Genomic DNA, 25,616 nt, shown 5'->3' on the forward strand with positions numbered 1-25,616 from the left:
TTAAAGAAAAGCTAGGGGAGAGCTGATAAGGTACTTTTAGCTCTTGTAAAAAACATTCATGGACCAGGATTAAGATTTTTTGATGGGATCAAGATAAAGTATATCAAAACCCCCAAAGAAGGTACAATAAGACCAATGGGAGCAGACCCTCCTTTTTGTGTCTGATACACAAGGTACAATGTGCTGTTTAGTCCTTTCAGCCTGGGTCTGTTGACAGACGCCGCTGTTGTCTCAGCAGACTGTGTACGCAGCACCCTGTTAATGATCCGAAGCTATTTTATCCACGCAAGCTTGTTTTATATATAAAAAATATTAAGGCAAACGTAGTTTTACTTTTCCCCCAAACTGTATTAACACATCATACTAGGAGTGGCTGCTGGTGTTACATTTTCTGATGAGGCTGTCCCATACGTTTTGCTCTCTAGAGCAGTCTAATCTGAGTGTTGGAGCCTTGACTGCATGTCAGATCACAGGCACAATGCTGAGTGGAAAAGAACCTGGGATCAAATAATGAAGAGCTCAATGGTAGGTGTTAGTTTCACATTTCTTTATTTTGCCTACTATTTTAGTAAGGCGAGGCATTTTGGTCTGTCTAAATGCATGCAGTGCTGGACTGAGAGATAACTCTTCCTCGTCCCAGCTGCTGCTATCTATAGTGTGTGCTAGGGACGGTTCCTACGTTATGATTTAACACTGATGACGTGCTGGTGCTATCATGAATGATGGAGATCAAAAAGGCATCTAGAGGTGCCTTCTTTTGCTTACACTTGCTGGGTCTGCCTCCCCTCTGCTTCTTGTATAAAGGAGCTACAAGCAACAAGCAGCCTTAGTTTGGAAGGAATACACTTTGCCACAGTCATTAACTGCTTTTAAAAATAGAATCGCAACATTCACGAGTGAAGGAAAAGCTGTAGATGCTCTGTGTTTGGATTGCACTCCTGCCTTTAATTACGGTGTCACACAAAATTGTAATCTCAAAATTAATTCAAATTGAGTTGGAAAGGGAAACTTGTCATGCAGATTGAAAGCTGACTGCAATACCATAAACAAAGGGTGATAGTAAATAAAGATGTACCCCATCCAAAGCCAAAGGCTTGCGGTGATTCTGAGGACTGATATCATTTAACAACTTAGTGAATAATGTAAAGTGAGGAGCAAAGGTTATAATCATCTCCTGGCTGAAACTCAGGACTGGAACAGAGTGTCTAGGGTTAAATCATGAGGTTGCTATGCAGCCTGAACTGTAGATGGGGGCTGGAAACAGCTCATCTGCTCTGCAAGTTGACATACCAGGGGAGTTTTTATCTTCCATGCAGCAATGGGTTACATTGATAGTATACATACTGCTGAGATATGTAGATACTGGGAATAAACGCAAACACCCAGGAAGACAAAGAAAAAAATGCAAACAGTCATAACAACCTGACCCCAAGTCTCCTAAAAATAAAGGAGAAGATCACAGAGAGTGTGGGTGTGTGTTTGTTTATTTTTTTAACATCCTTTGGTTGGATCAGGCTAGGAAAACGACAAAATGCGATTCAGAGTAAGACACCGGACAAGTGGGTGGGTGCAATTTAAAGCATGTTCGGTGGGACATAGGAATGTGGGAAGCACCACGGCTGAAAGAGAACCACAGCTGATGGCAGACAGCAAAACTGCTGCTCTGAGGGTCTCACAAGCTCAGGCTGTATATATGACAGTGCAGTTGTGAAACAAAGCACTTCATAAAATGACCAAGGCATATTCGAGGCAAAATATTTTTCAAGACACTAATTTTTTTAAATGTTTAAAACATTCAGACATTTTACGAAGTGACTGATTTTACTGTTAGAGTAGCTTGTTCATCCTGATGCTATGAGCATCTTGTCGTGGTACTGCTGTGAAGAGTCAAGTCATCATTGGGAAACAGTGTCCTCAACAACTTTTTACTGAAATAAATATGCAGACTGAAACTTTGGCAATATACAAAACTTATATAATATGCTCTGCAACATGTGCTTACCACCCTTGTATCACAATGTGTCTGGCTATATCTTTCAGGCACCACATAATGTCTAATGTCACGGAGGCCCAAGAAGTTGTTCTCTGAGCACTGATGAAACCTGGTTTTAGTGTCTGTCTTCATTGCAGATGCCAAATGGAAGGGTGATATTAGCCACTCCCTCAATTTCTTTTCAAGCCTACCCAGCTGTCTATCTAGAAATGCCTCCCCCCGAGTCCCCACCTTTATAGGACTCGCCTAGAACTGTGATCTCTCCCCCTCTGCCCGGTTTATTTCAAACAAATTCAAAAGTTTTCACTTAAAACACAGGCTGCAGAGGCGCTTAAACCTTGTTTTCTGAGGTAAGCAGGCTAAAGATGATCACGACCCGCAAAAATGAACTATGCACATGTCTCCAGATGATTCTGCAGGCAGACAGGAGCCGAGGGAGACAAATTAGCTGAAGTACCAGTAGATCACAACTATGTAGCCTTTGTTCAGTGCGTGGCATGGACAGAATTTGCTTAGGGATGCCTGCAAAATGCCCTGCAAATTCAGAAATCGTGCAGAGCCAAGGAGTATGACAGAGGTCTGTTTGGTCGCAGACCTGACTGATTGGCATTACTGAACCTGAGCCACAACATAACACGACAACCCTTTCCAACCGATTTATGCCAGAGCCCTTTAAACATGGAGTTCTCCAAAGGCTGTATTAAATTGTAGAGTAATCTTGTCCAAAATAGCAGGGGAGGCGTTGCCAGAAAACGTATTATGGGACAGAGTATTGGGAGATACTAATTTCAAAGTACCTGAACAAGTGCATTTGTAGGCAGGCTCTTGGATTGCTCCAAAAATTAACAAACTCTTCTCCCAGTTGTTTCGCAACCTGCAAACGCAGGTGCCGGAGCAACGTGAGGTCGCAGGGCTTAGGGGAGCTGCTCCTCCAGACGCTGGTGGTGGGGTGGCACCGAGCCAGCACGTCCCGCATTCCCCTGCGCTTGCTGTGTAGGTGGAGGAGTCAAAAAAGCCCAAGTGAGCCCTCTTCTCCCTCCCTCGGTACCCAAAGAGGTTGAATAAATCCACTGTCAAACTGATGAACAAGTCTTGAAATGGCGGCCTGCCTTCTCGCGCTAAATAGATTTACAGATAAACACCGACTGTTTTTTTTTTTTTTTTTTTGTGAATCAGACTCCTTGACACTAAGCAAAGCAATTGTAGCAGGTTTTCTGGGAATTAAATGTATTTACTGCTGATGTTGTTTTTAAAATAGTTGTTTACAGAGTGTCAGATAGTAAGACTGTGTATGATTCATAGTAAATAGCAGCATACCAGAACTTTAAACTCTCTTTGCATGGTAATTTGCCTGCTGGCTTGGTTGGATGGAAGGAGAATATTTAGCTTTCTGCTGTAAATATACTTTACGATTAGCACTCTTAAAACAGAAAATGGGAAATACAGCATAGCAACTTCTGTTAAATTTTATATAAACAGCATTAATCAAGTGCCTTCTGTGTTGTATTCTCCTTGCATTTATGCCCCAAATTGACCATTCTCTTCATCCTAGAAAACATTTTCTGTTACAACATCTACCCTATGGTGTTTTGTTTTTTTTTTTTAAGGTATATGGTTTGAATTCCATTTCAATAACCTTGATAGACATCTAGGACATTTTGAAATATGTACAACCAGTTATTTCATTATTTATTGCACAGTAACTTCCCAGAAATGAATGGAGGATTCTGCTGTATTTGCCATGGTCCTGTTGATGTAGAACCTGATTAAACCTGCTAGCAGGATGCATACATGGCTGGACAGGTGCACTGAAATTTTTTTGTGTCCTTATAGAAACTGCTCATGCACAATGTGGCAGCTGTTTTGAGCAGCTTAGACAAGAGAGGCATATACTAATTTTTTGTAGGCCATTTTTTCTTACCTTTTGGAACGAAAGATGTCTTCTGCATGGGGCAAACATGCCATATACTCTTGTAGAGCTATTCAGCTGCTTCCAAGCAGACTTTCTATCCTGAACTCCGATCAACAGTGGTAGAGGTGGTCTAGGAAGGTCTGAGAGAAGGTGTCTGTACCTGATTCCTGGTCAGTGGCATCATCAAGGGACCAGAAAAGCAGGGGTAGGGAAACTGGTGTAGGTATCCTAAGTCTTCCTGTAGACAAAATCTATTTTACATATTATACCAGGAGCCAGAATAAAGGCTGTGGATCTAAATCCTATTCCATGCTGAGGATAAGTTTCTTCGTTTTGCCAACCTTTTAAAAGATTTGCATACTTGGCTGGCTATCGGACAGCACTGAGATGAGAGATGAATTGTACTCTTGATAGATGGGTCATCTACAATAGTTTTATTAATTAACTCTCTTTCCCCTGCAACATGCATACACATGCACAAATGGACAAACACACGCATTCACTCAATTACTGCAGATATTTTCAAAATCTTTTTGTGTAGGCATTGTTCTTACTTTGTATCCTGCACTGAACATCTTTATTCACCTTCTGAAGGTGAAAATACCTCCATGAAGTCAGAAATGTATTTAACTAAATTTTGCTTTTAAATTTTTACTGCAAATCAGAGCTGAAGTTTGTGCTTGTACCCACAAGAATCTTTGACCTCAAGACAGACTTCTAGATCTCCAAAACACACATCACTGTAACAAAATTAAAACACTATGAGTTATGCTGGAACTCAGAATAATGGCAACATTTATCCAGAATGCATCCAGTGAAATGTTTGGTGTGTCATTCTATTTAACAGTTACAGTTTGCAGAAGTTCATTTGTCTCCATTTTTTTCCTAGTGAAAGAAAAATAAAAGCAGAAAGACAGCTTTAAAATTGGTACATAAACCAGTAAGGGGAATATGTTGTGGACTAGTTTTTCTGCTATTGTAGTTCTAAATATTAGAGTAACAAAAGGTATTTCTTTTTCATTAAATTAATTTATTTCCATGTTTTTCTCTCTTTTCCTCTCTCATCCCAATTATTCTTTTCTTTCTATAATGCTCTTGTTAAGTACTTACAATCCAGCTGTAATCTGTTGCCACAGCATTTGTACAGCTGAAAAGAAAACATTACTGAATTGTCAGCATGTTTTCAACTTCATTAAAGATGACAACCTGGTAATCAGCTGTACAGACTGTATTACCACAGTTGCAGGGAAATCTGAGCTATTTTCCTGCCATTAAATCATCCTAACAGCAACCAGTATACTCCAGAGTTCAGTTGCTCAGCTCATGCTTTCATGCTTCCTAATAAGTTGCTTTGACAGAATTTGGAATTTGCTTTTGTACAGCGCTCTGGAACAAAGACTGCTCCTGAACTGCTGTTTGAGCTAGTGGTAGAGTGTCGATGTAGCTGTGATAAGTTTACTGGGGACGACTGGTTTTGAGGTAAAGTCTGAGCGGCTCTTCCACTGAATTAGAGAACTGAAATTTGTCAGGGGCCAAAAGTCCTGTTCAAAGAGAACTGACTTTGCATAATGCTGGTTAAATTTCATCTTCATTTCACTAAGTTGTGGTCTTTTGGAAATGTCATGTGCGCACAGGTAGGTCATTTTGATTTTTCTGTAATTCCACCAATACAAAGCATAATGCTTCCTTACAGAAATGTTTTGAAAGCGTGCAGAGACTAAAATTGGCACAAGTGAAATGTAGTGCAGTCAAGGAGAAGGAAGAAAAACTGGAGAATGACAATAACATAAAGTGACACCTACGTAAGTCAGAAGACACAGTTTAATTTTTCTCCTTAGAAAAGAAGAATCTAATTAGCTATTCATGACTAGACCTTCAGGACTAGGACAAAAGTATTTTAGGCAGGGTTTAGTAGAAGAAAAGAAATGCCTTGATGCCAAGTTTGGAGATGTCCATACAAAACGTAAGGGTTAGGATGGAAGAAAGTGCAAAGGTGCTGATGAGAGAAAAGTCTAGTCAGAATTCATCACGACAAGCATTGGTGACAGAGCAGAATTGAACCATGGGAAAGGAGGTGAATTGTTTGTCGGTTACGGGCAAGGTAATATTTTCTAGAGGAAATAGAAAGGAAATAATCTGAAGGTGATGCAAAGAGACTTCTTGGAACAATTTAAGAGATAGGGTCAAAAAGATATGCAAAAGAAGTGGTTCTCGGGCATCAGATGAATTTAAATGGGAAAATACATATAGAAGGAACAAAGCGACAACAGCTACAGTAGTCAGATGAAACATCTCTAAGAGAAAAAAGAGATCAGCTTCAGACAGGGGAGGACACAATGAATATATGAACAGAGAAAGACAGGAAAGGAGCCAAAGATGACTTCCTGAGTCATAAGAATCGTTCATGAAATATATATGATGGAGAGCCATATAGCCAGAAACCAGTTGTATAAATGAAAAACAAAAAAAAGTATGAAGGCAACATCAAGGTATGAAAAGCAGTTGAAGGAAAGCATGTGGTAGAGCACAATCACAGGAATGATATAGTGTCTGCCAGACCACATCATTCAAAGAAAAATGCCCTGAGCAGGGCTTCTTGCCAAACAGTTGATGTTCCAAGACCAGATAAATTTGCTGTTGGCTAGAGGCCTTGCATTTTTCTGATCGGAAGTCCCCAGGCAAGGAGCATACAAACGCAGTATATCAACAGCAAGCATCTGACACATTGTGCATGTGTTGTGCCGTGGCTGTGCGTGCACTGGTTGCCCAGATTTGCAGTGCACGTGCAGATCAATCAGACAGCGCATGCCCAGTGGTTTTAAGGCACTTTGCTTATGTTGGACTTGCTCTAAGGAGGAGACGAAGCTACCCTGTGTGTGGGCAGTGATCATTTGTCTAGGATTTTGGGACATCTGCCAGCCCAAACTCATCCTTTTTGGAAGGTGGAAGAGGCAACGGAGGAGGAAAGCTGGGCCAGTGTTGTCAGATAAGGATATTCATGAAGTGTGTAAGAGCAAAGCATTCTCCACAACATAGGCACAGGGAAAAATACAGTCCAGGTCCTTGCAGAGCAGGGGCAGAGAATTTAGCACTGGTGCAGCCACTTTCACTTTTGCTGCAATGCAGTATGAGAAATGTACTTGGGCCACGTGGTTATGTCACCTGAACTGGTCTGCCAGAACAAGCAGAACGACTCGGAATGTCAAGTCTAAGCTACAACATTCATACATAGTTTATAGCAGCAAGGCTGATAATGTCATGAAGGCATACTGGGGAAATGCAGGGTTAGATGTAAGGATTTGGACAAATCCTGATGCCTGTGTGATAGCTATGAGAGCAGAGCCACTCCTAAGAACATTTGCTTTAGCATCAGGGAGCGTGATATCAATTTTATAGTCTATGGGATGCCTATGAACTCGTCTTCCAGCAGAAAAAAAATGAGGAAGCTTTTCTTGGTGTGTTTAAAGGATACCTGATGCCTCCCAGACTCTGAGGATTCAGCTACTTCCAAATGCAGTGAGACTAGCACGCATGCCATAGTGACTGCCACTGGTGACAGGGGATGGCAACACATGGCTGAGTGTAACCGAAAAAGGGGGAAACCTCAGCAGTTGGGATTACCTTACCGACACTAGCATGACATAAGTGAGCATGGACCTTCTGCAGCTACCAAAATCAAATATCAAAACTAAGAAGACTGTCTCTGCTGAGCCTGGGCTGCTGTGCAGCTCCCAGTCTTCTCCCTTTTTCTGCTAGACTATGTGATCACACAGGACATGACCCTTGGGGCAAGGGTCTCTCTTGGTTTTTTCTTCCTCTCTGCAGTCTAGCTACAGTCTAACCACCCTAGAGAACATCACTTACAGGCCCTCTTCAGCAATTACAGTCTGCTTCTGGACACTGTGTCATACCGGACAAAGGAGGGGTCAAAGTACTCTCATTTGTCTGTCTAGAAGACAGCTTTTCCAGAATATGCCTTCTGGTATATTCATATAGCATCTGCACAGGTCCAGAAAGGGTACAGTGAAATATTAGATGGAGTAGGAGTCCTTGCTGTTGACAATCTAGTATATAGAGACACTCAACAAAAACCTAATAGCACTACTCATAAGATGGAGTGCCATCTAAAACTGAATCATAGCAAAATAAAAATGGAGTTGTGTGAGTTACTTTGACCAGACCTTGGAAAAAAATACCTCTGGACCTGTTCAAACAATGTGAAAACAATAAAGCATTTTCAAATCTCCAGCTTCTTGATGGAAAAATCAGAATCCATAATATGGTTTACCTAGCAGAGATTAATACAGATCCTTGCTATGAAGCCCAAAATAAAAAGCAAAAAGCACATCTTATTGGGAAAATTTGATGAGAACTTTGAGAACACAGGGGCTGTATCATTTTTAAACCACAATAAATGGCAGCAACAAAGTCACTGGATGTGTTCCAGGGTATGTTCCTAAAAATTCAGGTCACAACACTGAAAAGGTAGATATGCCGTAAATAGTGGACAAAGCAGTATTTTGCAGGAGACACTTTGGGGTCATAAGGATTGAGAGTGTAGAACTATCACAGGAAAATTATACTCAAATAGAAAAGAATTTACCACTGTCACTGGATGTCAGTACATACTGTGCAGTATAGCTGAAATAGATCACAAACCTTAGGGGATATTCCTGACAAATCTTAAGCTTCTACACCATCTAGACTTCACACATGATCATAAACCTACAAAGGCATGACTTCAAAGTGAAATACAAGCCCAGAAGAGAAATTCCTGTAGCAACATGCACTGGTGTCTGCCAAAAAAGGAGCAGAAATTCTGAGGAAAAATAGAGATCATCAATGTGATGAAACTTTTAAAAGAATAGGTCAGGATGGCTTGCCCAAAACCAAGTTCTTCTGGCCTATCAGGACTTCTGAGTGTAAAAAACCAAAGTTAACCTGGAAAATGAAAGGAAAGCAAGCAGTGACACTGAAGAAAACTCCTTCCAGGCATCTGAAAAGATTTATGGTCTGACAGTGATGTTATGGGAAGTCTGAGGATCAAACATACTTCACCAGTCCCAAATGTGTGTGAAAGACATGTGGTTAGGAGATGCTGATGATTTGTATCTTTTTTCTCTCATATGGCAATAAAATGTGTATAGCAACATCTGAAAGATTTGAATAAGCTAATCTGCAGTAATGAATTAATAGAGAATTCCATTATGGAACCTACTAAAGGCAGAAACAGAGGCTTTTATACTAACAGATGATGTACTTTAGAGAGCCCAGGAGCAACGGATAGCTGATCTAGAGGCTATCCTTAACCTGATGCTAGATTATTATTGCAAGAATATTCTTGAAGCAGCTCCAATAGACAATGCATCGCTGATCTCTGGACCGGGTGGCACAAAGGCGATGTTCACCAGCTAAAGCAGCAATAACAACCTCACTTCACACAATGGACCACAGGGCACTTTTGGAAAAGTTCAAAGCACTGGCGTTTCATTTATGCGCAGGCACGCACAGACGAGCAGAGGCAGAGCCAGTCACCGGCTCAGGGGCTGGCTGAAGTGCACACAAATCAGCAAGCAGATTCTGATACTGTTCAAGGTGGTCAAGAGTGCTACCTCTTTGTTTATTAAGGTGCTAAAACGTGCCTCTGGAGTCAAACTTTTCATCTTCACAAGCTCTAGCAAGCAGAAGGCACAAAGCTGCAGCCCCTGTAAAAAGAGTGTCTTTTCCTTTCCAAAACCTCACGTCAGGGTGAAATAAAACAGCTGAATGAACAGAGGGAAAAAAAGTGGAAATACTATTCATGACAAAAATGCCGGTATACAAAATCCCTTTCAAAACAGGATTGTAAGGGCCAGTGCCACTCCAGTGAGATAACCGAACACCCCAGGCCGGGTGTTAGCGAGCCAAAGAAGGGGTTTGTCTCTGGGTGAAATTGCAGACGCTTAATTGGTATGAGCATGGCAGGTCATGACCACACAAGCCCTGCGACATGTGGAAGGTGATTCCCAGCAAGCCACCTACCTCCGGGAGAAAACAGGCAACGCAGCTCACAGCCTGCACGCTCCATGGCTGACCTAGTGGCAATACGTGGGAACGTGCAGAACAGACAGACCTCGATACCTATGGGAGAGAAAAATCAAACTTAAAAGTCAGGGGGACGACAACAGCATCTGCTGATGTGCGTCTCCTCCATGGCTTAACCACATTAATTCCTAGCATCCTAACCCCAATTCAGACCTTGTGGTTTCCTTAAGCTTCATCTTCCCTCCTATGAAAGCATGTACACAGAGCTTTTGCTCAGAGACTCCAAAGACACATTTACTTACAATGTGAGATATTTAGTCTACACAGCAAGCTTCCTAAATGCAATGTTTCGTGCCTGGACTTGTGTTACCCCTGGAAGGCATGAACTTCACTGTCACATCAGCTGAAATGAAAGTTGTGTTTACCTGCATCTGGGTAAGCAGCGAGGCGACTCACGGTTTGGTCTTGTAAAACCTGACCAGGCTCTCTCTTGATATGAAATATACTCTCCCGGTTCACCACCTGCTCTAAAGCTCCTTCGTCCTCTAAGGATCTTCCTCTGCCCCCCCCCACATCTCCTTTCTAACACTTGCCTTCCTTGTTTAGCTGTTGATGACCTTCTGGTACCCTTCTTAAGAAGTGGGACAGCACCAGCCACCTCCTCAGGGTGTCTAGGAGAATTCAGCCTACACAGGAGCTCAAGATCTAGCAACTCTCTGTGATAAGTTCCTCCAAATCCCACGGGAAGGATTTGGGGTACTATCTATTCCAAACACCTTACTGCCTTAAAGCTTGAATTGTTTCCTATCACCATTTGTGCATTCAAGGCAGGTACTGAGCTGTGTTCTGATTTAAATCTTCTACAAGCGGTGATTCTGGCACAGCACATTTTACTATTTTGTATGTTTAAACTTAGGTAACAGAGAAGTACATAGACTCTGAGTTTGTAAGGAAAGCCATGCTAGTCTTACACGAAAAGCTCTCCTTCCTGGCTGCCAAGGATGCCTGCTGCTGCCCAGCAAGAAGACGCTTTTCCCTTAATCACAGAATGGTGGAGGTGGGAAGGCACCTCTGGAGATGGGCTAGTCCAGCCCCCGACTGAACAGGCTCACCGACAGCAGGTTGTCCATGACTGTTGTTTTTCATTGGGTTTCCGAAGTTCCTCTGCATATTAGAGGATTATGTTGTGACAAATAGCATTTCTTTAACAAGAAACTTCAGAGCTGGTATTACAATTTTCAATTAAGTACCAAAATTACAAGTGATGGGGTGAAGGAAGGGGTGCATTTCCAATCCAAGGGATGCTTTGTGAATAAGAAGATGCAGCAGCAGATTTTTTACATCAGCTTCGGGTCTTATTTGGAAGGACAATACCCAAGAGAGGTGATCTGTCTAAGGAATTAGGCCCTAATGCTGATGAGTGTGAAACTGTCATGTCAGCTTTGCCAGCTGAGCAAATCAGGCAACACAGCCAGGGACTCAGCCAGCACATGAAGCAGTTTTAAGGTGTGCTGTCATTTCATTGCTTTGTACTCACTTCCAAAGCCAATAAATAGTTCCCTGACTTTTCTCCATCTTTTCTAGAGTAAGTATCTCTTCTTTAACGTTATGTTTTCTTCCATTTCAGGAGCTATTTCAGGCTGGCCTGATACATTTTAAGCATTTTACTCTTCAGGTTGGAAGATGCCAGTTGTATCCAGGGCACTTCTCTACTAACCAACAAGAACTGGTAACAGGCTGCCAAGCTGGTGGCTAGCAATATGCCTTGCTGTCAGCCGAAGGCAGGGAGACGCGGAGATGGCCCGAGACCTGAGCGCTGCACTGACTCCGACACCCGGCACTGCTCCCGGCCGACAGCGTGGCTCACTGCTGTGCCTCAGACCTACAAACCTGTCATGGATGTGTAAAGAGAACAAATTCCTCAGCGACTGAATGCCCCAAACTCTCACGTTCTGCAGTGAGACTCTCCAGCTCCCCGTGTAATATGTGCGGTTCACCCGCAGCAACGCCAGGGCTGGCACCTGCAGATTTCGTGTTTGTGGCACAGTGGGACAGAATACGGTTGTATTGCAGTAATTCATGATGTTAGGTTTCTATAACGCTACTTTTTCAAGAGAGGCATAGTAAGAGACCCCTAAATAGTGTTTCTTGGTCACTGTCGGCATGTGCCAAACCTGACTTGCTAATAACAAAATGGCTTTTAAGTCTTTATTAATTTGAAAGCCTGTTAGATTTATTTCAGGCGAGTCTGATCCTAGATCACTGCTCCCAGAAGCCAGTGCAGTAGGAAGGACAGTGAGACTGCCAGCTGTCCCAGCCAAGGGGCTTGGGAAGAAGACCTTTGTTCTGAGCCTGTCATTGCATGGGTTGATAATTTGTTCCTATGCAACACTGCTGGTTTCCATTCTTTTCAGTGCAGTTAAGACCAAAGCCTTAATCTGGATGGAATTTAGGGTGAAGTTCAAGGCTGTTCAAGATGAGAAAATAAGACTCTTGGTCTGGACAGCTATTAAATGACCTGGTACCTGATATTAAATGGGACCTGCTAACCTGATATTAAATGGTACCTGCTACTTGGAAAAAAAACCCCAAACTATATATGCAGTAAAAAATATTGGAGGATTCTGAAGTTATTTTTTTGAATTTTGATTCTACAAAAGTTGGCAAGCCTTCTCTGAAAAAGAAAAAAAAATCCTTTTGTTTTAAAAGCAGTTTAAGCTCACTATCTTCCATTTTAACTGCCTATACTATACTATGGCTCCTGTACATACTACCTGATACCTTGAAATCATCTTCTCCAGGACACCAGAGTACATATACCATGCTCACACGCACGTGCCATGCCCCTAGCTTTATGCCCCCTTGCCAAGCCTGTGAGTAACCCAGACCTTCTCCCAAATTTTCTCTCTTTAACAGAAAGCATCAGCAGCGAACCACACACGTGCCGGTGGCATTTCTGCAGATAGCTGCGCACAAAAGCTGAAGCCTGACGGTTACCATGGGATTCTCTCATTAAGCTTCTACTGAATATACTGCATTCTTTGCTGTCTGTTAATCTTTGCTACTCTTCCCCCTCTCCCCTAATTCTCTTGCCCTCCGTGCAGGAATGTGAATTGTATCAAACCCCGGTGAGGGTAAGAGAGCTGCTGTGCTCCGACACAGGTTCCACAGTTGCGTTCAGCTTGAGAAATCCCATCTTTCAAACCCTCGCCAAACAGGCATTGCTGTGTATTTTGGGAAAAAACCCCAAACCAGCTACTGCACCTGTTGTTATTTATGAATAATAATAAAAAGGTTTGAAAAAAAAGTGTACTTAATCTGCCCTCCTGCTGAGCGTTGGACCAGGTTCTTTTTTTCACTTAAACCCCTTTGTGCTCCTTTAGCAAGTGCAGGAGCCTTCGGATGGGTGTGTTTTACACGTTTACTCCTGTGAAGGCCCATTTGCGCTTCCCGAGAGCTATGAGAGGGTCCCAGTAATGAAGACGGTAACTACTTCATGTGAAGCCATCCTTTCTGGTTGGCACGCATATCCCGTGCGCCCAGGCTTGCAGGAATGGTCCCTGGGGAAGACTTGGCTCTGCAGAAAACCCTAACTGCACCTAGGCGTCTCAGCAGAAAGACTTCTGTCCCTTTGGATCCTACAAAGAGCACGATATAACCGACTATACTGAACCCCCCAGGGAATGCACAAACTTTAATGCACACCCTGTTTTACTGAAGTTTTTTGGTTTTTTTTCCCCCACTTAGCTCCTCAGGTAAAGGAGTCTGAGTGACAGATTTTTTTTTTCCCTTTGTGGTCCAAATCTCCAGTATGCTCCAGATACGTCAAGAAAAAATCGTCAGCTATCGCACTGCTCGCCTGCTATGGATGTGCCGGTTTGGAGACAGCTGCTAGCCCACATCAGGCCGCCTGTGCCGGCCCCACGTGTTTCGTGGGCTTGCGGCACAAAGCCGCGGCTGCTGTAAACCCGCAGTAGGTTTTAGAAAGCTGGGAAGGGAATTATAGTGACTTGCTGCTGGCACATTCCTGTTAATGTGTTTGCTCGCTTTCTTGAGCATCTTATGAGAATTACCAGTGAATTCAGATAGCTGACAGGATCTTAGTTATAATTAGTAGCAGCTTCCCTTCTGACACAGGGGAAGGGCTAACAACATTTTTCTTAAGGCAGAGTTGTTATGCTATCCTCCGGAGAGGTACTTTAAAAAAACGCATTTTCTGGCAAAAAGCCTCTCCCACTTGTTTAGGACAGATGGGAGAGGAAGGGATTCTGAAGTGATGGAGTTAGAGGGCAACAAAGTATTGTACAAACTGTCGCAGTGCGTGGGCTGTTGCAGATCAGCTATTTTTGTTATTACTGACATGCATCCGTTATATCGGGAGCTCAAACAGAAGTCACCAGTGGCAAAATAAAAATATCAGAGCAGATGTGGATGAAGTTTCTATTTTTCTCTCCATACAAGCTGTGAAAAATCTCAGGGAAATTAGCAGAGTGTAATACATGTGGAGCCCTGAAACTTGAGGGCTGAATCAAATTACCGCATTTATTTAGCCTGATGAGCAAAGTGTACCTGTCCACGGGGTCTAATCACGGAACACTGATTTTCTGTTCCATTTCTGAGGAATTTGAAAATGAAAACAGACATTAGTGGGGCTTTCAAAAAGGCCTAAGAAGCTAAATACCCAAGAAGAGTTTAAGATCTGCTGACTTTCAGTGAAACTGGGGGTCTGGTTTGAGGTTAACTCTCCTCACGGACACCACAGAAATGAGGTGTCTGAAGGGACGGCTCGGGCTGCTGAGTCCAATTCTTTACAACTGTGAACAGCCACGTAACATTTGAGAAGGGTCAGCCCAAGGGACCCTTCCCCATCTCTATTTCCCCAGAAAGTCCTGTAGTTTTATGTGCCAGCAGGTCCTTCGAGGAATCCATCTGGTCTTCCTCTCCAGGTTCTGTTATGGACAATACAGATGAAAAGTGAAGTGCAGAAAAGGAATAATTCAGGGACAAAAATTGAATGAAACTTCCATTTCACAAGCCTGGAGCCCTTAAGAGAGCCGGCTACAGCAAAGGCGATAGGACTGGGAGATGATCAGGGGGACGTGACCAGTCAACCCATTTAAACGGGATTTAACAACCCGAGTTAAACAGCGCTTCTGGCCACAATTTGGATGGCTTCCAAGACTGAAAAGTTTTTTTCAGTGTAAATAGTCTGTAGGTCTGAGCTCGGGGATTGATCCTGATGGATAACACAGCAGTCCTCCAGTGTCATATGACACTTTCATGTCAATTTTTCCTGCTATTTCCTTTTATTTTTCTAAATGTGAAATGTACTTCTAAACATAAAATGTTCCCCACTGAAATGGGGAATTATAAAATAATAAATAAGTAAAGCAAGTAAGTACATCAATAAGCAGTAATAAAAGTAACGACACTAAATAATTATGCATGTGACTTAAGATGTCTTCACATCCATAAAAGAGGTTTGAATATATTCAAGTTCAAGCAGTGACTTAGCTTTTTTCACCTAAAGGTTATTTTTCGGAAGTGCACCTGAGCTATAGCTTTCCTAATGCAAAAGTTTTGGAGTGTTGTCCCCGCTCGCCAAAACCCCCTCCTCTAATTGAACTTACTCTTTAGCAAGTGCAAAGTCTCTGAGGAGTGAAGCCGGGCAGGGCTTTGTCACCTCAAATATAAAAAGCTGGAGCCAGACAAAAGTCTGACTGCTTCTCCTACAAGAAAGGCACGATCCGAGTTAAAACAGAGACGGGAAGAGATTCCTGCGGATTCAGGCTTGCTTTTCCTGCTGGTGCCAGGAGGATGCGGCCTCTTGGACGGTACCATTGGTCACCTCTGGGAATTACTGGTGCTGGAGCCGGTGCAGGGTGCGGGGGTCTGGGGCTCTGGCAGGAGCGGGGAGAAGGGAACAGGGAGCAAGGAACAGGGAGCAGGGATCAGGGTGGTAGGTCTTGCTTGAAGCTTGAAGGGCTTCTCTGCTCCACGTGTGCCTAGAGCTGGCGCTGCTCAGGTGACACGGCACCACCGGCACACTGGATGCTTTGTCACAAAGGACCTAGAGACCCAGCTTCATTTTAATTGGCACTCACCAGCAGCTCAGTTTAATTACCCAACATGCCCGTGAGAACCGAGGCTGTCGTGGGGCAACAGCCTCAAGCATCCAGGCGTGAGAAAGACAAGCTCGAGGGAACGAACGGGCCTGAGGAAGCAGTGCTAGGTTCTCATGTATTTCCTTTCACAGAGCAGAATCCGGGGTTGTGCATGTCAATGACTACCAGGGTGGGGGTCTCACTTGGACAGAGTTTTGTCAGGAACTGCATTTCAGGCTGTGAATGAATGAAAGAGAGGCATTTTTTGCACAGGAGCAATTCCAGACCGAGTGATGCTTTTGGCAAAAGTACTGGATTTCCGGAAGCACTGGATGTTATTAGTCTGCCTTTTGAGGTTGTGCTTTATCTTTCTGTTTACGTGCAAAAATTTCTCTGCTGCTCAATTAGTTTCCTCAATGGAAAACTTATCAAGTCTGAAGAACTCTGTGCAATTGAACAAGAAGCTAGAAGGATGTGAAATACTTAGACTGAGAATTGTAGGTTACAACTAATATTTAACATTTATTTATAAAGGGAAAAGAGGTCATGTAGCAGATTCCCACTATCACATTGGCCAAATAGCTATGCAAATGTCTTTTGATTCCTCCTTAATACTCATGTTTTGCAGAAAGTCTCCCAGGGTGCTAATCCCCTGAAGTGATATTCATTCACATGAAATGAAATACACAGAAGAGTAGGAATGATAGAAAGATTTTACTGGCACAAATGTGGCAGTGAGCAAGTTATGTAGGTCAGCACAAATGAGTATAGATAAAATTTTTATATCATCAGACCATGCATTTCACAAATGCTGAGCATGAAAGGGGAAAAAAATCAGAAGTTTCATAGAGGCATTTAAAAATTATTGGGGGTAATTGCTGTGGGGTTTTGTTTTTCAAGCAAAGCAAATATTCAGGCATCTTAATTGCAAAGAGTGAAAACCTGAATTCTCACTGAAACAAACAACAAAATTCCTACTGACCTTAATGGAGCTGGGATTTCATCCAGGTAGCCAACTGCAGGAGCCTCAAAGAAGGGAAAAATAATAACCAACACATTTTAGAAACACAAGTTTTCCCTGAAAACTGTTTTTTATGCATAAAACTCTTATTTTCACCACAAAGGTTAATTCTGAGACTCCCTCAGCACAACAAGCAAGACTTTTGCATCCTCTTGAGAAGCTAGGAATATTTCCAATGGGGAACACATGCAGCTTAAATGGGAGGTGAATCACAGAAGCAGAGAATGGCTGAGGCTGGAAAGTGCCTCTGGTGATGTTTAGTCCAAGCCTCCTGCTCAAGCGGGGCCACCTACAGCAGGTTGCCCAGGACCACGTCCCATCAGGGTCTGAATATCTTCAAGGATGGAGACTCCAAAACCTCTCTGGGCAACCCGTACCAGTGCTCGGTCACCCTCATGGTACAAAAGTCTTTCCTGATGTTCAGAGGGAACCTCCTGTGTTTCGGTGTGTGCCCATCGCCTCTGGTCCTGTCACTGGGCACCACTGAGAAGTGTCTGAGAATAAGAATTCTAGCAACTATTTGCATTATTAGAAACAATCCCAAGAGAACAATACTGGTGGACGGAGAAAAATGGGAAGACGGAGGCAAACGGTGCTGGCCGTATGTTACATGGCTCTCTGAAATCATTGCCTGTGTGTTGCCAGCACCTACGGTGTGACCATGTGCTGCCTTTCGTGATCCCAGCTCATCTTTGCAGATACGAGGAGCAGCACAGCGTGCTCGTCGTTCATGCAGTCCGGGCACTGCTACACCTTTAAGCCAGCCGGGGATATCTGGTATAGGGCTCAGCCCCTCGTTCATGCTGACATGGTTTCCTCTGACACCTTATCCTTGGTTTTTGCAGTCATCCCCCCCCCCCCCCCCCCCCCCCCAATGACCTCTGCACCACAAACTTTTTGATTGTAATCAGACCTGTACCGTGATTTCACTCTGCTAACATCTTCACTAGTCTTTAAATGTTGTACTTTCATTTTTTGGTCTCCATCCCTCTGATGCCCTCCAGTTTAATAGCTAGGCTGGAGTTTTCTAAATCCACTGGGGAAGGCTGTCACACGATGCAGGCTGCCATGGCTCTTGTCACTGGGACTGTGATCTTTCACTTTTCCTGAGAAGTTGTTCTTAGCCACCTAAAAGTGGGATCAGATTTTGGCCAGTGATGAAGACGCCTGAAAATCACACCCACGCTGCATGTATGTATGCAATCAACACATGAGAAATGGTTTTCTTTTTTATTTAAATGTTCAGTGTTCCTGATAGTTTAAAATAAAAAATATTTATCCAAATGAGACTCAGCACTTTCACAACATGCTTTCCTTTCTGTTTCAGTTCTTAAAACTTCACAGACCTCTGTTGTGGCCAGCATCTGCCATTTTGTAATCTGCGATTTGATCTAATTTGGCCATTTCTGTGTATTGACTTTGAAGCAAGTACTATGACAATATTAAAATAAAAACGTTATCTAATCCTATGGAAAACATAGTAAAACTGCTGACATTCTGAAAACATTCTTGCATTGTTTCCCTGGATTTGAACTACAAAACATAAAGGCCAAACCAAAGATGGCACAGTTATTTTATTTAGCGTCAACAGTGTTCAAAATGTTTTTCATAGTAAGTTTCTCTCTAAAGTTTAAGCAGGTACCCACATATTATGCTAGGCAAGACCTTACATCTCTGTCATGTTGAGCAGACAGTGAAAGTAAAGATTAAATGGAAAACATGTCTTCATATTAATTATAGATGGTTAGGATTTCTTGGGACCTGAGGGAAATAAACAAAGGTTCTCGGCTACTGGAAGCTTGGAGTCTATTGCTTTAAATCAGTAAATGTGGACAATTTACATGGGTTACATGCCACATATCAGCATGAAAATATTTGTCAGAAACTGATGAATGAAACAAGAAGAATAATGAAGAAAAATGACAGTACACATTCCCTCCAGAGAGCAAAATAAACAACGTAAGTGTTTGGTAAATAAATCCCTGCAGAACTCTTAGAAATGACTTACTGATTAATTGAATCAATCCGTCAACCTTTTGTGATGGCATCAATTTGCAGTCCCTTCGATGTTGTTCGTCTTCCATAGCTACTGCTTTAGATGCCTTTAAAATGTAGGATATGATATAATACATCTATATGGAGCTCTCATAAATTAATTGGATACTCTAGTGAGATATAATTGGTTGATTCTTTTACTCAACTGTCATATGTACATGCTTAAATTAACCATATCACCTTATAATTGAACTCTAAGTTCCCTTTTCCCTGCCTTTCTCCTTCTCCTGAAGTTTTTTGGCACCCAGTTTTTTGATTAATCAAAAATTAACAGCAGAGTGAGACTGTGAGATCATATTTGTCTTTTTCTTTTTTTTTTTTAAATTTGAAATGTTCTCATTTACTTACTTTATTTAACATAGGAACTCTTTGCAGAAAGACTGTCTTTACTGTGTTCATGGATTGCACCATGCTTGTACATCCAGTAAGTATCAGAAACTGTAGTTTTTGTATACAGAATGCCCATCTGAAAAATGGGGGACTTTGAACCTCTTGAAAGGAGGGATAGAAAAAGCTAAGTAGAAAAGGGGAGAGACTGTGTGCGTGGTTTTGTATCCCCACCAGGGAATGTTCTCACATAACAGGTATGTGTGTGTATGCATGTGTGACAGGGAGAAATGAGCCAACATTTAGCACAACTGCACATAGATGCCTGAATACTGAGAATCCCATGTAAATTAATGCAATTGCACATACTTACACGTTCTCCTAGGAACAAAAAGTTCACCTGCATGCATAGAAACCAACCATCCAAATGTTTGCAAGGGGAAAAAAAAAACCAACCCTGAGACAAATTTGAAGAGACTGAAATGTGAATCTGATTCAGTCAACGTGTTCACAAACACATTTTCTGTGAATTTTGTTCTAGTTCACCTGTGCCTTTTGTAGCTCCGGATATTTATGACTCTCTGTGTACTCACTGCACTATAACTTTAGCAAATGTAATTGCACATTTGAAAATGATTCCTACTAGGGCTCGCGGTACCTCACAGTGTGCTGACAGCCTTTACCATTCTGTTAAGTGTCTCCCTGCGTCTGGGGCCTTCAGAGGATGTACACAAACTTTGTGTTTTTTGTCTTCTTCCAGTTTTGCACACATATCCACAGTGACACCGTCCTCTATGACTGTCGTCACCGTCATTCTCCATGACTGTCGTCACTGTCATTATGTGAACAGTTTGGAACGACGGAGGTGACAAAGAGCAGTACGTAGTTTCGGGAGCGTATTTGGGGTTGTTGTCTTCAGGTAGAGGGGGAGAGTGAGGATGAGACAAGAAGATGGTGACAGGGAGAAAGAAATGAAATATGTATGAAATAACATTCTGTGTGGCAGAACAGAAGACTGCTGAAGAGCTCAAGCTGAATATGAACATGCTTCTTCACGTTTAGCTCCGTATAACCTATTTCCCAGGAGGACAAAGGCAAGCTGGGAAAGTGGTTAGGTAACAGATGGCAGAAAAGATCCTTTTCCACTGGTGAATGCAGAAGTTTGGCTTTTGTAGAGGAGGTTTAATTTTGAATCAGAGATGACCACAAGCAATTTTTTTTTAATGCTCAGGTTTCACAGTGCTCCTATCTATCCAAAATAATAATCCCAAGGCATTTGAAAGTTCCAAGAGCTAAGTCTTCTACTCAACAGAGAGCAGAAAAGATGGTGTTTTGATTGAACCTGATGAAAAAACTCTTTATTGATCTTTGCAGGATTTGGAAGATGCTTAAAAAAGACATTATCTGTCTCGGTTTCTGAGAGGTAAAGGAAGAGTGCATTTTAAAAGACCCTTCTTCTGTGTATGTGGAGAGAGATGTGCAACAAACGCATGTACGGTGCTACTTAGAACTCCACATTTGGTGCAATATCTTTGTTTCTATCCCACTCAGCTATGCAAAGGTCACGACCCCAACTGGCCGCAATTGCCCCTCTTGGTGAAGGTCTGAAGAGAGGGACTTGTCAGGACACGAGACCAAACAGAGACGATTTCTCCAGTCCGTGGCTGGGGATGAAGCGTATTAGTGACTGCAGGAAGGAAACACTTTCTACCGACTCATTCTGTGCTGTGCCACTTCTATATGTGAATGAATAACTGCAGTCTAAAGGGCAGTTTCTTTTATGCATAGTAATTACATTTAATATTGCACATAGCTTGGAGTGGACTGATTAGCGTTAACAACTGTCTACATCTTTCTCCAAGGAGCAGTGGACACAGTGCTGTCTGCAGTATTTCTATGCATCGGTTCTTCAGTAAAACCTGGCTCACCTTCAGTGTCTGTCACCAGTCCACACGCACTGGGAAGAAGCCAGATTCAGATTAGCTACAAAACAAACTCAAAATGTCTATCATTTTCGTCTCAGCTATGTTGAGGAGACTCATCAGTAGAAAGCAAGCAAGCAATACATACACATAGACTGCTCCTGGGGCTTTCCATCTTTGTGAGAAAAATCCTCATGCTCTGATTAATTGCATTTAAAAATAAAACAGAGGCCTGGAAATGAAAATATTGTAAGCTGGAAGGATTCATGGTGTACGGAGTTTTGCTTTGCCTCAATCAGTGTGCTCAAACGGACAGTGAGAGTGCAAGTGATCAAAACCTTCAGACACAGAGTTAATAGCCCACTCCCGTCCGGAGACGTCCGTGGATCAATACGTACTGCACCAGCCTTTGTCAAAATGCTGGACAGCAGTTGAGTATTGCAACCAGTAGTCAAATTAAGCAAGTAGAGCACAAAACGTTCCTCCTTACCTGACTGAAAAGTATCACTTGCGCTATAATTATGGCATAAAAAATCCTAATGACAATAATTAATGAACTCTCTTTCTAAGGAATAGTCTTAGGAGAGCATGACCGAGTATCTCGAAATGTATACCGTTCTGCTCCGCCTTTATTAAATGACCTCAGGCAAGCTGTCAATTGTATGTGAGCTCGATAAAGACGTTGCCGAAGACAGGATTTCATCATTTCAGTGCAGGGACAATGAACAGCATATAAAAGAATATTAATGCAGTGGAAATATCCATGTTACATAGCTCCTTCTTAACAAGGATTACTTTTGCAATACTTAACACTGTTGGCAACTGTAAACCTATCATAGGCTTAAAATTCCTGATGAGTGGGCAAAACCGCCCCGTTTTCTAAGTGAAGAGTCTATTGCAGTCAGCCTTGTAAAAGAAACCTTTTAGTGTCAGTGATAATGAAAATACCTGCTACCTCTGACAGAGTTAAAATGGTGTCATGACCTGGCAATTTCTATTCAGTGCTGTCACATCCGTGCGCTGCACAGATCGGGATTGTCATCATGTAAATGTAATAGGATTCTTTATCCTGCATTGTTGCTCAGTTGGGAACAGTAATTCTAAGTTTCTTGTAAGTTGTGAATAGCAGCAGGGGGCCATGAATAGCTTGGAAACCTATATTTTTTCCATTTATTTTTTTTTAAATGCAAATTACACTAGTAAGTCAAAAAAATCACTTTTGTTAAAAATACATTCAGAATTAACAAATGCCAAAAAGAAAAGAAAAAAAAAAGACACATTTGGATTGTATCTCTTGCCTTCTGAATATTTAAGTTTATAACAAAAGCCCAGCCTAGAAAAATAACATTCTTTACTGGATTTTGAGGAGGATACAGCTGTACAAATCAAAAATGTCATCCAGATATTCTCACATTACTGTGCTCTAAACTGCTTCCAGAAGAGATCTGTCCACTAATCATTTAATTTAGTAGTCAACAGTCCTAATTTCTTTTTAATGGTGGTGCTTTAACTGCAACTTAAGCAGGGTTATGAATACCAACTTCATATAGGTGTGTATGTGTATATATATGTATACTGTGTGTATGTGAGTGTGTGTATATCTACTCTATATGTAATATATGAATACGCATTTATAATGTAATCCTTAATAGTTAGATGTGCTTCCTATTTCCTAAGCACTTTACAAACATTAACAATTCAGACCTCACAAAAAACCTGCGAGGCACATGTTATTCCCATTTTATAGATGGGAAGACTAAGACACAGAGAAATTAAGGCCAAAATTTTCTAAATTAAAATCAGGCCTAAAACCTACATGTAGACACTTCATTAAATTGTCTGACTTCTAAAATTGCTAACTACCAGTAGCCGCGGTTCCATGGGAAATCACTGAAAGGGATGAAAAATTATCTTCTGAAAATTGGATTGCTGCTTAGGTGCCTAAGCTGGTTTCTTTTCACGTTAAAAAATGATTTTTATAGAAATGTGATTTTGATTAACTGGTATACAGGGAAAGCTACAATACCCTGTTATGACATTTTCATTCCATTTAAACCTCTACATTGTGTTTAATACTATGCATCTGCTGTATTTAATCCTACATAAAAGTAGAAACTTTCCAAAGTTTTCAAGTTATGGGAAGTTTCAGCCTGGCACTTGGAAGTTGCATGATTTTCCAGGGGGTGAAAAGCAGCTCTACCCAGAATGAACTCAGAGTTTTGGGTAACCAAGTCCAAAAATTTAAATTTGAGATCCAAATCAGCGATGAATGCTTTACGGGATCAGGCCTAGGGGACGTGCCTAATAGAGTCAGCAAATCCCCGTCAGGATCTGGGGCCGGAGCCCTTGGCCCCGCGCATCGGATGCTTCCTGGGTTATGCAACCCCTGCCGATAGTTATTCCTGTGTATTTTATATACATAGACATACACACACACACATACACTTACATATACATATATAGATAGATATAAAAAAATCTCACTGAATAAATGTACGTATAGTTCCTGAACATATCTTATTTTCACTGGTGAACGCCTGTTCCTCTGTCATTGTCCAGAGTTGTTGCTTGTGACGCTGTACATCCATGCAGACACGGCAAAGGGCGCTGGTTTGTACAGGGATGATGAGTGGCGTGAGCGCACAGGCCGTGGGAGGAAAGGGAGTCGCTCGGGGGGGGGCATCTCGAGCTTTTCCAACTGCCGACCTTCCCTCTCGCCCTCAAAAGCTACGCGGTCACCTCAGGTGTGGTAGGTGCGTGCGTTTGCCTATGCAAGGTCTGAGCAAAGAAACAATGACAATCCAAGTTTCCGAAAAGCCTGAGCAAAATATTGGGTTTTTCCTAATGAAAGCCACCTAAGTGCCTGAAAAATACAGATCAGATGTAGAACAAAACATATGTTCCTAGGAGTTCAGAGTATTTCATATACACATTGACCTACTAGCAAAATTCCCAAAGGCATCTTGTTGCCAACTACGTAACAGCACAGTTTTTTTTTTTTTCAGCCACAATAATACAGGAAGATAAAATACACATTCTAACACACAACAGATCCCCCAAATATACCACAAAAAGGTCTCCAATATTTCTTCAACTCAACTAGTCCCTCCCCGCCCTCCCCAACTGAAACCAAAAAATAAAATATATGGATCCCTTATGGTGCAATTAGAAAAAAAAAAGCTCACTTACAGAGAATTTTCAGTTGAAATTAGATATAAAAGAGTAAACATAGCTAGTACATATTCAGTTGGCCTTTGTTGATAGAAATCTGCAGATGTCTCTGTAGTTAGTAAAAGACATTTAGAGATAGCTATAAAAGCACCTACAGTGCGATAAATAAAAAGAGCGGGATTAAGAAGCACTGTTTCTGCTGCTTACTTCCAGTAGGTTCATTTATTAGTTTATGTTACCCCTTTCCCCACCCTGACCCCCAAAAGGTCTCATTTCTTTTTTTTTTTTTTTTTTTTTTTTTTTTTTTAACCATTATAAACTGTTTGTTTCTTGACCACTGTGGAGCCTCAAAAGTAAAGCACTTCTCAGACAGCTGGCAGTTTTCTACTTGGTCGCTCTGGAGCCATGGAGCAACAGAGCCTTATTCCCTGACATGAAAACAAAACAAAACCAAACAGAAGAAAACCACTGACTTAGAAATCGTTCAGAATTAACAGCAGCATGTTGAGCCTAAAGGACGTTACTTCAGAAAGCTTGCACGGAGTTTCTCTGATGTGCAACGCAGTTGGGTTAAGGCAAGTATGAACTGTACAGCCTTCAGGGCAAACAACGTGCTGTCTATTGACTTCTGCTGCAAGGTCATCCTGGTATTTTAGTGTTGTGTTGACTAAGGGGACTCGGCGGGGCCCGGAGTGCGGAGGGGGCTCCGAAAGCTCCGAATGGGCTGCGTTCATGTCTTAATCCCGATGGGCGACGTTGGCGGCGGCCAGGGTAGGGAAGAGCCAGAAGATAGCACCAATGCCTCTGCTCTGGCCCTCTGGTGCTGGGAGGCAGGAGGTCCAAGGTGGGGGTCTGGGGCATCTCCCTTAGTACCTGTTAGAAAGAAGGGCTGAAGGTGTCCGTTGTGTTCTTGTCTCACTGTTCAATCAGCTTTTATATTATTATTATTTTTTTAGCACAAAACCTGGATTTTTTTTGCTGTTTGAAGAACCAGGAGGTCATCCTGAAACAGTTTCTTTGACAGGTCCTCCAGCCCACGTTGAGTCGTCCCCATGTTTACTTTGACCTAGAAGAAAGACAGAAAAGG

The 25,616-nt window shown here is 42.1% G+C and overlaps 1 protein-coding gene across 2 annotated transcripts in view; it reads right to left on the bottom strand.

Annotated features, from left to right (window-relative positions):
- Positions 1–18,270: 18,270 nt before the first annotated feature.
- The window catches only part of NKAIN2 (sodium/potassium transporting ATPase interacting 2), a 569,020-nt gene continuing 561,674 nt past the window's right edge, over positions 18,271–25,616 (bottom strand). The window contains exons 7-8 of one of the 2 annotated variants that reach the window (XR_003921409.1): positions 25,494–25,595; positions 18,271–25,402 (exon numbers count right to left, since the gene is read on the bottom strand). Coding sequence is in view for 1 of the 2 variants with exons in the window: in XM_030000711.1 (XP_029856571.1) it covers positions 25,586–25,595 (10 nt within the window). In the remaining variant the exon portion in view is untranslated. Of the gene's footprint in view, positions 25,596–25,616 lie in introns of both variants that reach the window. The other variant, XM_030000711.1, reaches the window with a different exon arrangement.

Source organism: Aquila chrysaetos, chromosome 2 (assembly GCF_900496995.4).
Source record: "Aquila chrysaetos chrysaetos chromosome 2, bAquChr1.4, whole genome shotgun sequence".
In the NCBI taxonomy this organism is placed as follows: Eukaryota; Metazoa; Chordata; class Aves; order Accipitriformes; family Accipitridae; genus Aquila; species Aquila chrysaetos.